The following is a 16,420-nucleotide window of genomic DNA, read 5'->3' on the forward strand; positions in this document are numbered from 1 at the left end:
CTTTGTGTTCTGACTTTTATTGGTGTAAATGATGGCAAATAAATGTTATACCTTTAATGTCAGGTTATGTATACCTGATAATTACCTTCTTTGAATTGTGCTTATGTAATCATCTCAATTTATTTGCACAAAAGCATATTAGCTAAATACTGCCTTAAACATGTCAGATAGACAGATTTAATAAACAGATCCATTCTAGGTTAATTCTTTTCTTTTGTAGTTTATATCTGTAAAAAATAATCAGTTGCAGCCGTGGTACGCTCGTCATCAACAGTATATCACACATATATATACGACCACATATGTCTCTATTGTTACGATCAAGCCAGGAAGACTGCATACAGATGGAGATGATTCTGGTGTTATTGAGTGAAGTCCTTAACGTAATTCGATATGCCTTTTCGGTAGTAAGTCGGATTCGTTACCGGTGAGGGTTGGACTCCGCCAAGGCTGCCCTTTATCACCGATTCTGTTCATAACTTATATGGACGGAATTTCTAGGCGCAGCCGAGGTGTTGAGGGGATCCGACTTGGTGGTCTCAGGATTGGGTCCCTGCTTTTTGCGGATGACATGGTCCTGTTGGCTTCATCTGGTCGTGATCTCCAGCTCTCGCTTGAGCGATTCGCGGCCGAGTGTGAAGCGGCCGGGATGGGAATCAGCACCTCCAAATCTGAGACCATGGTCCTCAGCCGGAATAGGGTGGTTTGCCTTCTCCGGGTCGGGAGTCAGGTCCTGCCTCAAGTGGAGGAGTTTAAATGTCTCGGGGTCTTGTTCACGAGTGAGGGAAGGATGGAGCGCAAGATCGACAGATGGATCGATGCGGCGTCTGCAGTAATGCGGGCTCTGCGCCGGTCTGTCATGGTGAAGAAGGAGCTGAGCCAGAAGGCGAAGCTCTAGATTTACCAGTCGATCTACGTTCCTACCCTCACCTATGGTCATGGGCTGTGGGTCGTGACCGAAAGAACGAGATCTCGTATACAGGCGGCTGAAATGGGTTTCCTCCGCAGGGTGGCCGGGCTCTCCCTTAGAGATAGGGTGAGGAGCTCGGTCATCCGGGAGGGACTCAGAGTAGAGCCGCTGCTCCTCCACATCGAGAGGAACCAGTTGAGGTGGCTCGGGCATCTGGTCATGATGGCTCCTGGATGCCTCCCTGGTGAGGTGTTTCAGGCACGTCCCTCTGGGAGGAGACCCCGGGGAAGACCCAGGACACGCTGGAGGGATTACATCTCTTGGCTGGCCTGGGAACGCCTCGGGATCCCCCCCGCAGAGTTGGCAAATGTGGCTGGGGAGAGGGAAGTCTGGGCTTCCCTGCTTAGGCTGCTGCCCCCGCGACCCGACCCCGGATAAGCGGCACAAAGACGAGACGAGACGATATGCCTTTTCCAAATCATCAAAGACAACAAATAATAATTGGCCAAAATCTATTGACTCTATTATCACATAATCCGACACAGCGGTTCTTGTAAAAACATAATTATTGTGTGGTTCAGTTCAGATTGATGATTTACATTTTTTTTCTTTTTTAAATCCCGATTGACCTGCCCGACTTATTCCACCTACACACACATGTCCACCATTTGTCGTTTTTATTTACCTCAGTATGTTTTTTTTACACTTCCAGCTGTTAAAATAGCTTCTGAAACCCTTACATTTTAGTATAATGACATAATTCAATCATTTTTATTTATGATTTTAGTTTATATCAAGTTTTTTTTCCTTTCTCCCTTGCAGATTCACATTCTTGAGAACGGTGATGTTCGAATATTCAGTCGCAACCAGGAAGACACCACAAGTAAATACCCAGATATCATCTCCCGTATCCCCAAGGTAAAACACTCCTGCGCAGCACTGCAGATAGCAGAATGGCTCTGTGCTGTTATTGTCAAAACAGGCCTTTTATGTTGATGTGGAAAACAGCTGAACACATCTATCTTCCTCATTCTCTTTCATTCTATTCAATCTATTGCATTTTCTCATCTTATCTTATGTCTGTCTCATCTATCTCCATGTGCCCACCCCTCCCTGTGTGAAACCTCTCTTCAAGGCTTTTAGTTGTTCCTTTGCCTTCCTGAAGCCGTCAAGAGCTACTGCTGGCTATTAAACTCTCACTCTTCACAAATGGGAAATTTTAAGCCAGCTTTTGACTTAACTTCATCTCTCTAATAGATGTCAAGACCACCAGATGTGTAACTTTAAATTGTAGCTGAGGGGGCAGGCTTGCCACATAAGTGAGATCTGCTTGTGTTGAGAGGAAGAAAGAGATCTCAACCACTTGAGGCTTTGGCTGTTGGCTTGAGGTTATCTGAGCAGGCTCACTGCCTTGGTGCCTGAGTGTTTTTTTTTTTCCTGTTAGCTGCAGGAAAGTACCACATAAATCGCCTCTGGTCTTTCACTCATTTTGTTTTTTATGCCGTGAGGGATTTTAATTATTAATAAAATGAAGAGATTTTACTCTGTTTACTGAAATAACTTGATAAGCGCAGGTCGTTGAATCAGGTAAGTTTCAGGAAAGGAAATCGGATCCATTGATGGAACTTGGATTTTTGCGACTTACAGGTTTTGATGTAAATTGTGATATTGAGGAGAAAAGTGTTGACATTTTGTTTAACAATGTATATTGGGATTTGTTTTTACCTTTTATAAAATAAGCAGATTTTTTTCACTTGCTATTATGATGATAATTCTGTTGAAATATAAACACCGAAAAGCTAAAAGAAATGACAGCATTAATGAAAGGTTTCTTTTGATATTATAGTATTATTATATAACATTACATAATATTAATATAAATGCTTTTGGCCACAATAGTTGTATCACACTTTAAAATGCAATGCTAATTTTCTCCATTGTCTTATTGTGTTTATTGGACTGAGCTTTCCCACCCTGCTGTATCTTGCACAGATACACACACGTACACACACATAAAACTTAGCATGGCAGGAAAAGCTAATTCCCAAAAAGTCTCCGTGTTATTATTTGGAGCTGGTTCATTTTGTGACCTCTGACCTGGAACACGTAACATGTTGCTGAATATGTGTGAATGCAGTTTCCACTAATTATGATAATTTTAATAATAATAATAATAATAATATATTTTATTTGTGGGTGCCTTTCTGGACACTCAAGGTCACCTTGCAACAGTGGCTCAATAAAAACACAAAAGATTTATAAAACAATGATCAGAGATTGTGGGAAATGTTACGAAGAAAATGCCAGTTTTAACAGATGTGTTTTAAGTTTTTTGCACTAAAGGTACAAGGGCAATTTAATTTAGCACCTCAACAGTCATTTCGCTGAGCGGGGGAAATGACTGTGACCAAGTGAGGTGACATGTTTAAAATTCGTTTGGTCATTTGAACGTTTTGTTTAACAAACTGGGGCTCATAATGGAACCTGACAACTTAACCATCAACTTTCAGGACCAAATTTCCAAGCTGGTGACGTTTACATGAGCAGAGTAAAGTCCTTCCTCTGTGGTTCTGGTTAAACTGTGCGAAAGCAGCGACGTTCTGAGACTCTAGATCGGAGACGGAGCCAGAATAAGAAGTGTGTGTCTAAACGCACAAACAAATAAACAATCCAGTGAGATTTGCTGCTGGAATTAAGCTGCTGACTTGACCTCAGTGAGAAATGCTGCTCTCTACAAGATGCAGAATAAAGCGAGGACCACCAAACTCCCACTAAGATGCAAACTACATACCGACTATCATCAGAGAAATCATTTCCATAGTGTGGAAAGAGATCACTGATTGATTGTTGCAAATTTCTTTATGGTTCCTTCTTATATGGTGGAAAAGCCCAACTTCACTCACAAGTATTCTTAGTGTGTATCGGGTGCATTTACATAAAAAGTATGATGTTTTAAGTTGTCATTTAACCATAATTGTTTTTTTAAGAAAGAAAGGGGAAAATCAGTGACAACAGAATGCGGTTTGTTATACTTGTTTATTATGCTTGATGTATCCCAAGTTGTTCAACTTGCAGTTTGTTCAGCGGTTACATCCAAACCATTAAATACCAGCTTCTGTCACACTTTGTCATCTACGAGAGATTTTCTTTGAAGATTTGCTTTTGTCACTTTAACCCACTAATGGAAGCCAAACTCTCACGCCCTCAAACCCACGACCTGATTTTTAACTTTTTGTGATTTTTCACTCGACTGTTAACTAGAATAACTATACTGGGTTCATTTTAAGCATAATGTTGAGATTGCAAGGAACTTCCACACATCAAGATATATGTTGTGTAATATGTTTAAGCCCAGAGAATTATTACGACATTATGAATACGCTGTAGCACCCATAGCGACCTCTTGATAAAATTAAATATATTGAATACCGGGAGCTTGTAAGTCGTGTTCTGTGCTCGGTTTTACTGTTCAGGAGATCAAATCTGACGGCGACAATGTGGTTACAAAAATAAACATTTTTTGCCATCATAAATGTAAAGTTAAACTGGGACAAAAATAGTTGCAGAAGTAAAAATGTATATTACATAATGATCAGAAAGTAGTTTCTCTGTATATTTTAGGCTAATTGAAATTTATTTTTAATTATAAATGTAAATGGGGGGAAAATACGATGGAAAACACTAGTTTTTCATGTCGTTTTGCAATGTTTTTTGCATTTTCACTTGTTTCTTAACATTTCTTACCAAAAAATGTAAATAAATAAAAAGGTTTTGATATTCTGCTTCCTGTGAATCTGGTACCAACTGATTGTCTCAGGATCATGTGTGCAGCTTGCACATTAACCCAAGAGCAGTGGATTAAGTTTAAACAAGACCTGCTGCTCGGATAAATCCACAGTATTTATTTACAGTAATTAGCTGCAGCAGAGACATCGTGTTTCTCACTATCTGGGATAAATGAACACAAACAGTCGTTTATCTGGAGTTGAAGCTTGTGTCTGATCATTTGTCAGTATGTAACTTCATCCACCATCATTTATTCAGCCCAGTCCCCCCAGCCTGTTGGCTGCATATAAATTCTTACAGCTGAAGTAAAACTGACTTCGGAAAGACCTTGTTTTGTCTTCCTGTGTAGGAAACTTGCCTTCAGCTGAAATAAACGTGTTTCCCTAGAATTAGCAACAGCTGTATTGTTGTTGTGAAGCATTTAAACACTAAACAGTGAAACTGTGACTTTTCTTTCTAAAGCAGAGAGAAAAGTGACGTTTTCAGCTGCTTCTGTCCACTTCCACTTTGAGTAGTTAGTATGCTGACATAAGTTGTTATGGCAACAAGACATGTTAGGAAACTCGAGTCGTTTGACCATAGCGCACTGTTTAATCCCAAGCAAATTGCAAATATTGCATACTCACATATCATTGGCTGTCTAAAGTTGTGTTAGAGCATATTACCTCTTACTAGGGTGGGTGGGGGGATGCCGAATCGCAAAATTTGAAAATTGGAATGCTCTGCTTCACAATTTTAATATTGATATTTTTGTTTTAAAAAAGAAAATGATTTTTTTTATTCGAATGAAAAAAATAGTCCATTACATAAAAAAAGGTCTTTTTTTATTTTTATTGTTTTTATTGATCTTATGACTTGTCTTCTTGGACATTATAGCAGCAGAATGATGGTTTGGCTACTGTGTTGTTTTTTCCTTATTGATATGGGGGGGAAAAAAAAAATTCCCAAAATGTTTGTACATGTTGCAATTTAAATTGAATCAACCCTTATAATGAAGTTATTTGGGAGTAATGAAGTTACTTGGGAAATTAGCACCTCAAGTTACTTATGTGTAATAATTATGAATCGAATATCTGTTTAAATCGAGAATCAATTCTGACTCGAATTGTCACCCCAAAAATCGGAATCAAATTGAATCATGAGTTGCTAGATTCACATCCCTACTACATTAAGAGTTGATGCTAAGTGTATGGGCGCCATGACATGCAACAGATTCAGGTGTGTTGAAAATAACAGGAAGTGACATCACTTCGCACTTACATACTCCATAATAAATCCATTAATAAATGTACTGAAAAATTTTTCGACTGTCACATTTCAGAACTGCATGTAGATGTGTTCGATTAGATTTTTCTGATCACCTGATTACTCTGATCTGTGATTCAACAACGGTTGCTATGCTGTGCTACTAAAAGGCTGTTGTATTTGTGGAGCTTCTCACTAATTCTGCATTTAGTTTTTTAACATACCAGATTTCTTCACTGATGAGAGTTATATAAAGTTATTCATACAACAAATTACTTTTTAAAAACCGTTTCACATTGAAAGCTTTCTTCTGGGTGGGCGCTGGGAGTTTAAATCTCTAATGATCCACTGGGTCCCTGGTTCAAAGCTGGCTGGGCTGCTTTGTTGCATCCCTCTCTCCTCATATCCTTACATCTCCCTCCTCTCTTATGGTGGTTTCCCTCAGCAGGCGTTCCGACTCATAGCAGGAAAAGCTCAGATAAAATTACTGACATTAACAAGAACTCTGTTCCATTAAGAAGCCTCTCCAGTCAGTGTCCAGTTACAAGTACCTAACTTAGCTTGGGTGAAATGAAATGCAGACCTAATTAATTTTTAGCAATTTACACGTGTGGGTTTCCTGCTTTGCTCTGACAAAATGTCATCAAATAAAAACTATAAAGTCATTTTTTAAAAAAAATGCAGCTCAGAGACAAACCTTTGAAAGACGCCACATGAGATGCGGGAAGTTTAACAAGCCCCTTGTTTCAGATAAGAGCAAGATGATTTGGAGATGCTCACACTTGTTCGGTGAACTAACAGACCTTTCCCATCCTGCTGCCCAGCAGCTCTCTGCTGCCATGACTGGAATGCTCATCGTGCACCTTCATCTACTTCACCCTTGAGTGTCATCATTCCTCATAACTTCTACCCTCTAACGTTTCTCTCACACTGACTTTCATCTTTGTGGGGTTTTTTTTTCCTACTTTTTTATTTAACTTAAAAGGCAATGTGACTCTTTGTATCTCATCCTCACCTCATTGCTCTCCCTGTCCACTCATCTTATTCTTCTTTCTAATCATTCCTCCTTTTTTTTTTTTTATTACTTTTGATGATACTTGTGTTTCTCCCAGTACTCTGAGCTCTTTTCACTTCTGTTTTCCCTTTTCTTCCCACTCTTATCATATTCATTCTTATCTCGTTTTTTTTTGTCTTGTCATCTTTCATGATACCTGTCTAATTTCACCTTTATGGTCTCCTCCTCTCAGTCCCATACACCGTTAAGTATTCAGTCTCACCTTGCTCTTTTCTTTGCCTGTCGATACTCTTGACTGCTGTCTTCTCTCCCCTTTTTTTGTTTTCCCTTTGTTTCTTTTTTTTTTCATCCCCCTCGCCTTTTCATTTGACTTTGGCTCTTTTCTTTCTTTCTTACACTCAACTTCCGCCCCTTTAAAACCCTGTCTTTCTCTTATTGTGTGCTCTTTCACCTAATTCTTCTCATTTTCTCCAAGTTCACATGCTGCTGTCATGGTTTGCCATCCCTGCTTTTCTCACCATTACCTCAGCCTAAATCCTAAATTTTATAATCAGAGGAAATGATTCGATTAAAATATGAGAAGGGTCATTGTTTTTGTTCTTGATCTTTTTATACTTATGCTACTTCTTTTCCTGCATTTGTGACTCTTTCTTTGTTTTAATTGTTTATGTAAAAATAATGTGTCGGTAGTCTAAATGAAGCTCGTCTAAGCAACTGATTACTGTTCGTTAACATGGCAGACCATCGATTTTTAGAAGTGACTCAAATTATAATAGCAGCTCTTTTCCTGACATGTTGTCTTCGTGCGACGTCTGTATAACAGAATGAGGAACATTGCCTGTGTGAAACCTCTCCATAGCATCAGTGTCTTGGATAGAGGAGATGGTCTGATTAGATTTTTCAGCACCTTGCTGCATTATTTTGCATGTTAATAAGAGAGAACCGCTGCACCTTTTATGCTTTAAATTCTGAATTTATATCGGTGCATAAATATTAATGCCGATGCATTAATTGGTACTTAATGCAATACTTAGCCTAATGACCTTATGTGCGTAACTGCCTGCGTTTGATACGAGACTGTTTCCAAACAACTTGTTTCCTCTAATGTGTCTCTCGCTCTCAACTCTGATTTAAGTCCTCACTTTTTACTCGCTGATTAAAACTCCCAACGTTTACCAGGTTGTAAATTTGAAACATTTAAAGATTCACTGTGGTCTTAAATCAAGCTGCCTCGCATGATTTGGTGGCTGAGATAATTAGCCCCCCCGCTTGGTCTGATCTTAAGATTCGCTTATGTTCCAGTGACATCTACACATCAGCAAGATTATTTATCTTTAGCTTATTTGCAATTGGTGATTTCTTTCTCACAGCAGCAACTGTTAGCTCCTCCAACATAATAGTCAATGCAGGTTTTATAAACAACAAGCAACCTCAAATGTTTCTGATGAAGTTTTTGGGCATCCAGCCACACTGTAGAGCTTGTTAAAGTCTTCTTACAGAAGTAAGAAGACTTATAATCTTCTACTTGTGAAATGTTTATGCAGACTGGCTGTTTAATCTACAAATCCCCTCTTTATTTCTCTAATCTTCTGCCTTTTTTCTCCCCTAATCACTTCTTCTGCAGATGAAGAAGGATAGTGTGGTCTCCTGTGTTGTGGACTCAGAGGCTGTGGCCTGGGATCCGGAGAAAAACCAGATCCAGCCCTTCCAGGTCCTCACCACTCGCAAGAGAAAGGTAGGGACTGAGAAAAATGTCATGCAGCAGAGGAAAAGGGGGAAGTAAGAGACGCGCGCTGTCATGAAGTTGGAAAATATGGAGATAATGAGAGAAGAATGAAAAAGTGAAAAGGTTGAGAAGAGACAACAAGACAGAGATGAAAACCTGAAGGTGGAGGAGAGCAAGATAATAGAGTGAAATGATCCGGCAGACGGATGGAGATGGATGGAAAAAGATGGAAAATAAAAAATTAAGAAGGGAAAGTGATGGCTGGCAGACAGAAGAGTGAAATGGATGGAGAAGGGAGGATGAGATTGAAAATGTCAGCTAGGTGTTTATTCCAGTTTGATCAGAGTAACTGCCTCTTTCCACCACACCAGTCACATTTAGGGCGAAAGCGCTCACTTTACCTTGTCTTTTTGTTTGCATAATGACATGCTGGGAAATGAGGACAGAAGAAACGAGTGCAAATATGAAGAACATGACAACGACAATAACTAAATGATTATCTAGATTTTCTATTTTTTTTTTTGCTGGGTGCTTCTGCTGATATTATTCAATCATCGTTAGCTGTGGCGATGGTTTGATGCCTAAATTGATGACACACTGCCCCTCCGGCAGCTTCCCTGGTGTTTTGCTAACACGAGCACGCTTGGTGAAATGAAAGATTCCAGATGTGGAGATGAAACTCCATTTGCACTAATTAAGCAGCATTAATGAGTAGCGAGGAGCCTAATGAAGGAGAGGACGGAGAAGAATCTTTTTGTTTCACAGCGTGCAGGGAATTTATCAGAGATGCTCCTTTTTCATTTTCCCATCCCCATCTTGCTCAAAGGATATCATGTAGTTCAGCTCTAGAGTAAACTCAGCCTTAGTGTAACATGGTGTGTCCAAAGGAAAAATGTATTCTTCGTAGGATTGTGGAGCAAAATGATGATTCGTTTGACTACATGAGTAAAAAGCTAACTGTGATGCTGATGTTGGGAAATACTTTGACCACAAAATCAGCTTTAGGAGTCATTCCCCAAATTAGGCAAATTTATCAACAGTGATGCAAATTAGCATCACTGTTGTTGGTATGTGTGGAAAAAGGTTGTTGAACAAGCACTAATCAATACTCTGTGCGTTTACATGGAACTTTTAATTCCTGTTTAATTCCGTCATGTAAATCTTAATTCCGCTCTAAGTTAATTCCAGTCGTTCTGCGCATTCTCGTTACTTTGTCCTGTCCCGATGACACGTGTTGTTTTGCCTTCAGTGTTCGATGGTCTTTCTTCTCCTTCTCAGTTGCTGCGAAAAGTAAAGTAGTATGCTCGTGTTGAGCTGCTACTTCAAATTTATAAAAAATAAAAATAGCAGCAAAACTGGTACAGATTATTTAGTTTTTACAAGTTACGAGTGAAAAGACGAGAAGCAGGGAGCCAACTTTGTTTTTTCCGGTATACGTCACGTCGTCACGTGCACCATCTGTCCAGTCAGAACCCTTTCCAACCTGCCGCTCTAAAGAGTAATGAAGTAAGGACGTGTTTCATGTAAACGTTCATTTGGAATCATCATTTTCATGTAAACTCATAGGAAATTACGTTAATTCCGAATTATTTAATTCTGAATCATTAATTCCGAATTAAAAAACATCATGTAACCGTACCAACTGTCTTTAAGCCACCAGCTCTTAAACACACATTCCTGAAGCAGTTTTAATTACAGGAAAATAAGCTAAGATTAGTGTTTCCATGGGAAGTGTCTTACGGAATAACAATGTGGGAGCCAGATGGCATCGTAGAGACTCGCTTGTTCTTGTTGCCGAAGGTAAGTCTTTAAGCTCTGGTTGTTTGATTGGGCTTGTTGTCAAGCAACTTCAGGATGAAACCAACACCTCCCTGATGATGCAGGGGGGATGAATGGGAGTCGAAACAGATGTTTTACCTTTTTAAAGCACTTCAAATGTTTACAAGGGTAGTCTGCCTTTATATACAAATTATCTCCATGGCAATATCAAGCAAATCTAGGATCTGTGGAGGGAATTTAAACATCTTTAAGTCTGCACTGCCCTGAAAGTGTGTATGTCATTAATCCACAATGTTTGTCAAATGAGGCTACATGTGCCCCTTGGGACCAAACGGTTCCCTTTCTGTGTGGAGTTTGCATGTTATTCCTGTGTATGCATGATTTCTGTCCAGCTTCATCCTCCTGTCAATGACATAGATGTTAATTGGTCACTTTAAATTCTCCCTAGGAGTGAGTGTGAGCTTAATAAGCTGTTAACATATCTGCATTGGCCCTGCGATAGACTGGCGACCTGTCCATTGCAGGTTGTCTCTCGCCAGCTAATTACTGGGATATGCTCCTGTTTACGGCAACCCCTATTTGGAATAAGCAGTATAGAAAAGGGATGACACAATGAATGTAATTTCACTTATGTATATGCTTTTGGCATGTGTGTGTGTGTGTGTGTTGCATGACTATAAGAATACAAACTTATGGACTTCACCCCAAAAAATGTGAATTTCTAGTGTTATTTTTAGTCAGAAAGTGTGCAGCCAAGCATTCTGGGAGAACAAGATGGAATACCTAATCTGAAACAAGCTAGCTGCTGGAAAAGGAATGATTTCAAATACAAAGTAATGGATTTACAGGTATCTGGTGTAGTCCTTTCTAAGGAATTCAATAGCACTTGGTTGTAGTACAACGTCATGGAATTTTACCCCGGGGGCCATGATGGACACCTTTGTAATGAGACAGTCGATTGTAAGACCAGTGGAGGTAAACGAGTGGTGTAAACAGGATGAGGTGCAAGAAAGGTGAGAGCAGGAGATGGAGAAGTAAAAAGAGGTGAGCGAAGTAAGTGGAGGTGCAGGAAATAATGGACTGGGAGAGAGCGATGAGCACACCAAAGAGGTGTGATTTAGTAATAAGGCAGAGGGGAGGTGGGGAAAGCCGGATGGTTAACTTTCAAGATGAACCGTGTAGAAATCAAAGAGCTCTTTTGCTACAAATCCCAAGGTTGGATGCAGCGGTTTGTGAATAATATGCACCTATTTGCATGTTTACGTCAAGAGAAAAATATTCAAATAAATCAATTTGGATTCTTTCCTGCAGGATGTTGACGCTTCAGAGATCAAAGTCCAGGTGTGCGTCTTTGCTTTTGACCTCCTCTATCTGAATGGCGAGGTAAGACCAAGTGTTCCTTATGAAAATATTACTCAGAATGCTCCCGTTGGCCTTTTAAAACTGGCATGTGAGTGTGTGTTCATTGTTTGCAATCATACTTGCATGCTCGTTGCTCCTCTGAGATGCAAGCGGTGTCCTTGAATGCCAATGACGGTGCTACTGAGGCCATAACTAGATAATGATTGTCATGCTCATTGTAATTCTAGCAGTGTGTTTTGATTGTCTGTCTGAGTCTCTGAATTTCAGAGTGAGGCTGTGCTTTTGATGAGACCATGTGTTAGACTGTGTGTGTGTGTTGTGGATAGTAACTGTGACTAAGTGTGGGTTTGGAGTTATCTTTATATTCCCATGATGTACGATTTTTTCTATTAAAGCAAATTTCTAGAGTCTGCTGAAGACAATTCTAATAAGTGTGTGCTGCTGTCAGCCAGAGTCCTCCCAAGTGGATGGAAACTGAATTACATCATTAAAGTCGCCCCAGTGACTTTAAAGTTCTGCAATATCATGACTAATTCCCACTTAATATGGGTTTTTCTGGGATTGTTAGGGGCTCACTTCTCACTGCCTGTACAGGTCGTGTCATCTGATGTAGCTGTTGGAGCCTTTTGGTTATGTTTGATTGTTCATCTCCCTACTCTGCTCTGTGGACCCCTGAGAAAGGCCCTTAAAACACCCCGTCCTCCTCCAACAGCTCCCTGGGCACCAAAATATGGTAGCCCACCGCTCTTAAATAAATCCCACCGCTCTTTAATAAATCTGAGAGAGATGGGTAAAATGCTGAGCCTAATGTCTTTCTTGGGTTTAATAATGTCAAAATTATTATTGGTTATTATTATTACTCTGTAAATTTTTAATATACCATTTACTTTTTGCATTTATTTTTTTAACCACTAACTTAGTTGCTGTTGCGAGAGGGTCCTTTCATGGCCATAAAGTATATAATGTGTTTTTTTGGTAACATCTTTTAATGGATTATAAACTTCTGCTTTGAAGCCTTTCAACTGGGAAATAGTTCCTCTGCATTTGAACCATCTTATTCACAGGAGGATGGAGGTAAGCAAACCCTCAAGAATCCTGCAAGTTATAGATGGGTCCCTGTTTCAACACACCTCATTCAGAACTAAATAAGCTGTTGGATCCATTTAATTTGAATCAGGTGTGTTGTCTGAGAGAAACATCTAAAACTTGCAGGACTGTGGCTGCCTTCCCCATGTTGGCCTCAATGCTTCAATTTCAAATAAAAAAAAAGGATAAAAGCAAACTGAAAGAAATAAATCTGGATCATTGACCTTGATTCGTAAAGGTTAAAAGCTGTAAGGTCAACCATTGAGGTGCTTTTCGACTATTTCCGTCCAGTTCTGCCAGGCAACCAGAATTTTCTCATCTTAATGCGTTGCTTTCTCATCTTTTTTTTTTTTTTTTTTTTTTTTTTGTTGGTTATGTTGACGTCGTCCTGGTTATTTGAGGGATCCCAAGGCAACCTGTCAGATCCATTCGATTTGAGTCAGGTTTGTTGGAGCAGGAAAATGTCTAAAACCTCCTCAGCCACTCAGCCAAATATTCTTTGCGCCACATAATAACAACAACTGTTACTGAATTTTACAGTAATTCATTTATACCTTCCAGCTTAAAGGCTTGTGGTTGAGTTCATCTTAACAAAGTCTTTATTCCCACAGCTAAGACCTGACCATCCAGCTGCTCGTTGGGCCGGTACCTACGACAGAAGATGAACTGCAAATGTAGACTCCCATTTATTTAAAAAAAAAAAAAAAAAAAAGAATGTCATTACAGGTCTAATAACCCGAAGACATGCATCAACTCCATCCAGTTTATTTTGACATTTCCCAGACTGAATTTCTACAGATTTGTCAACTTTTAGGCAAAATGTCGAGAAAACAAAAGATCTGTGTGTAGGAGGCTTTGATACAGCGCAAACACTAAGAGCAATACATCTGCATGACACCTGTACCCAATCCACTTTATGCAAGCACCCACATTGCTTCTGCTTTGATGCATGTCTGCATGTCAGAATATGCCACAGTCCTATTTTCTGGTATGTTATGCATTAACTCTCCCGAAAAGCTGCGCTTGTATCACACTGACTCCAGGGATCAGCAGTGCCTGGCAACTGTTGGAATGCTTTAAAGTGCTTGCTGCAGGCATTTTAGTGCTACATTTAATGAAAAAAGATATACAACCGTCAGATGTATGTTGAAACTGACATAATATGTAGTTAAAAAATGTATTTGATAAAAATAGAGGGATTCAAAGCTGCCAAATCAAAGAGTTCATTTCAGTTTAGGGTTTGGTTTGTAATATGAGAAGACTTGAGCCATGCAGCAACACGGGCACTTCTTATAATCTATACTACATGGCTTTATTATGTAAAAAAAAAAAAAAAAAAATGATAGCAATCTTAATTTCAGGATTTTTATATCACCCCTCAATCCACTGGTGACCCCCTAGTTTGCTTCCCACTGATGCACTGGCTCATAAAAACGTACATTTAGTGCTGAAACGTGTCAGAAACAGCAGCGACATGCTTAATAAGCTGTATGAAATGATGAAAGGAGTGTGGCATCCTTTCTTTGTGCTGCTTTACCTCCATCGGCTGTTGACAGCTTTGTGTTATTTAGGAGAATTTGTCACAATTTCAGTTAAAAATATCTGAAATTACAGTAGGTGGCTGCAAACATGCTCAAAGATTTGCTGCTATGAAGACTGGGGGGGGTGTATGTGTGTGTCAAAAGCCTGCATCTGAGTTTATTCTGAGACTGTGTGTGTGTGTGTGTGTGTTGGTAGATGCTGGAGATGGTGTTTCATCCTTGTCATTGCAAGCCTTCGAGCTATGAAGAGGAAATGGTTGTAATGATAGACTTTTGGCATTTGTAATGTGTGTATTTATTTGTGTGTGTGTGTGTGTGTGTTCAGTCCCTGGTGAAGCAGCCGCTGTGCCGGCGTCGGGCTCTGCTGAGAGAATGCTTCACACCCGTGGAGGGAGAGTTTGAATTTGCCCGTTCCATCGACTCCGACGACACTGAAACCATCGCAGAGTTCCTGGAGCAGTCTATCCGAGGTGCGTGCGTGTGTGTGTGTGTGTGTGTGTGTGCGCGTCTTGACAGACAAAGGCAGATTTTTTGTCTCCTTGTTTTCCATCCTGCTGTGTCTTGAACTTTTGCGTGTGTACAAAGTGTGTTGTCGTCTTCTCGCCTGCTGTCCCCGTGCCTTTTGAACGTTTCTGTGTGTGGGTTTGTTCCGTGAGAATCATTTCACTTGTGCTTTTGCATGCTGCCTTCATGTGTAAACTATGTGAGAGGTACGTGTGTGTGTGTGTGTGTGTGTGTGTGTGTGTGTGTGTGTGTGTGTGTGTGTGTGTGTGTGTGTGGTGATTGTTGTCTTTGCATGCTGTTTCTTTCTTAGGCCCAGATGCTATTTGTGTGTTGTCTGCATGAATTTTCTTGTGTTGGATTTCTGTCGCTGTTTAGAGAGAGCAGAATGTGTATATGAGTTATAGGCCTCTTTGTCCACTTTGTCTTTTGTTTCCTTTGACAACACACACACACAGTGACATTTCATGTATCTGGTAGATAATCTCTTAATTTCCTCTCTGGGCTTCTAGAATCGTGTTACGCTGAATTAATGCGTTTGTGCGTATGTGTGTGTGTAGACTCCTGCGAGGGCCTGATGGTGAAGACTCTGGAAAAGGATGCTACCTATGAGATTGCCAAGCGCTCCCATAACTGGCTAAAGGTATGTGTGTGTGTGTGTGTGTGTGTGTGTGTGTGATAGTGGGGGTTAGCATCATGATGTGGAAGTAAATCAGCCATAAGTCAGAAACAGAGGTGGCAACTCCTGGTCCAGAAAGTAAAAGTCTTGTCTGGCAGCTGCTCCAGCCAAACGAGCTGAATTTATTGAGCAGAGTTTATTTGCCTGGTAAACAAGCCTATTAGTGAAAACACCTGTTCTAAATGTACAGGTAGATATAAAAACATGGCAGGACTTTTGCTTTCTGGACCAGGAATTGCCACCTCTGGCCACAAATAAGAACAAACACACCAACATGTTCTTCTTGTAACCACATATTTTGAACAAGAAGCCTGAAGCTTGAGCAGAAATTGTGTTTTTGTAGTGTATTCTGAATATTCAGGCATCTCACTGATGCCTTTTTTAATCAAGGCATGCAAATTTCACACTAATTAAAATTAAATTTTAGTTTTATTTAATTATTTCTTTTATTTTAATTTTACAAGGAACATAATGCAGGAAGTGAAAACTGTCTTTTATAATTATCCCTCCACTCCTGAGCGGCAAGCTGAATTGGATGCACCCATGGATGGTTGTGTCCACACGAGGCTGTGCTGGGAGAGACCCACTCCCCTCCCATGTATTTTCCTTATGTTGTAACTGTATGAATATGTGCTTTTTTGTATTATGGTGTGCTTTTTTTTTTTTTTTGTCACATCTTTACACATCGTCCCCGTAAGGCAAAGTGTGGAGAAACCATCCCCCTCCTCATGTAATCTAATTCCTCATCCTGCGTAAAAAGGCGCGCCGCTTTGTGGCTGCTGCCTCAGTC

General features: G+C 40.0%; 1 protein-coding gene across 1 annotated transcript in view; it reads left to right on the forward strand.

Annotated features, from left to right (window-relative positions):
* The window catches only part of lig1 (ligase I, DNA, ATP-dependent), a gene marked incomplete at its 3' end in the record, with an annotated part of 69,848 nt that overhangs the window by 35,979 nt on the left and 17,449 nt on the right, over nt 1-16,420 (forward strand). The window contains exons 18-22 of the mRNA XM_079243491.1: nt 1,733-1,828; nt 8,581-8,691; nt 11,773-11,844; nt 14,776-14,920; nt 15,512-15,594. Of these exons, the coding sequence (XP_079099617.1) occupies nt 1,733-1,828; nt 8,581-8,691; nt 11,773-11,844; nt 14,776-14,920; nt 15,512-15,594 (507 nt within the window). The remainder of the gene's footprint in view (nt 1-1,732; nt 1,829-8,580; nt 8,692-11,772; nt 11,845-14,775; nt 14,921-15,511; nt 15,595-16,420) is intronic.

This window comes from Telmatherina bonti, assembly GCF_933228915.1.
Source record: "Telmatherina bonti genome assembly, chromosome: 7".
In the NCBI taxonomy this organism is placed as follows: Eukaryota; Metazoa; Chordata; class Actinopteri; order Atheriniformes; family Telmatherinidae; genus Telmatherina; species Telmatherina bonti.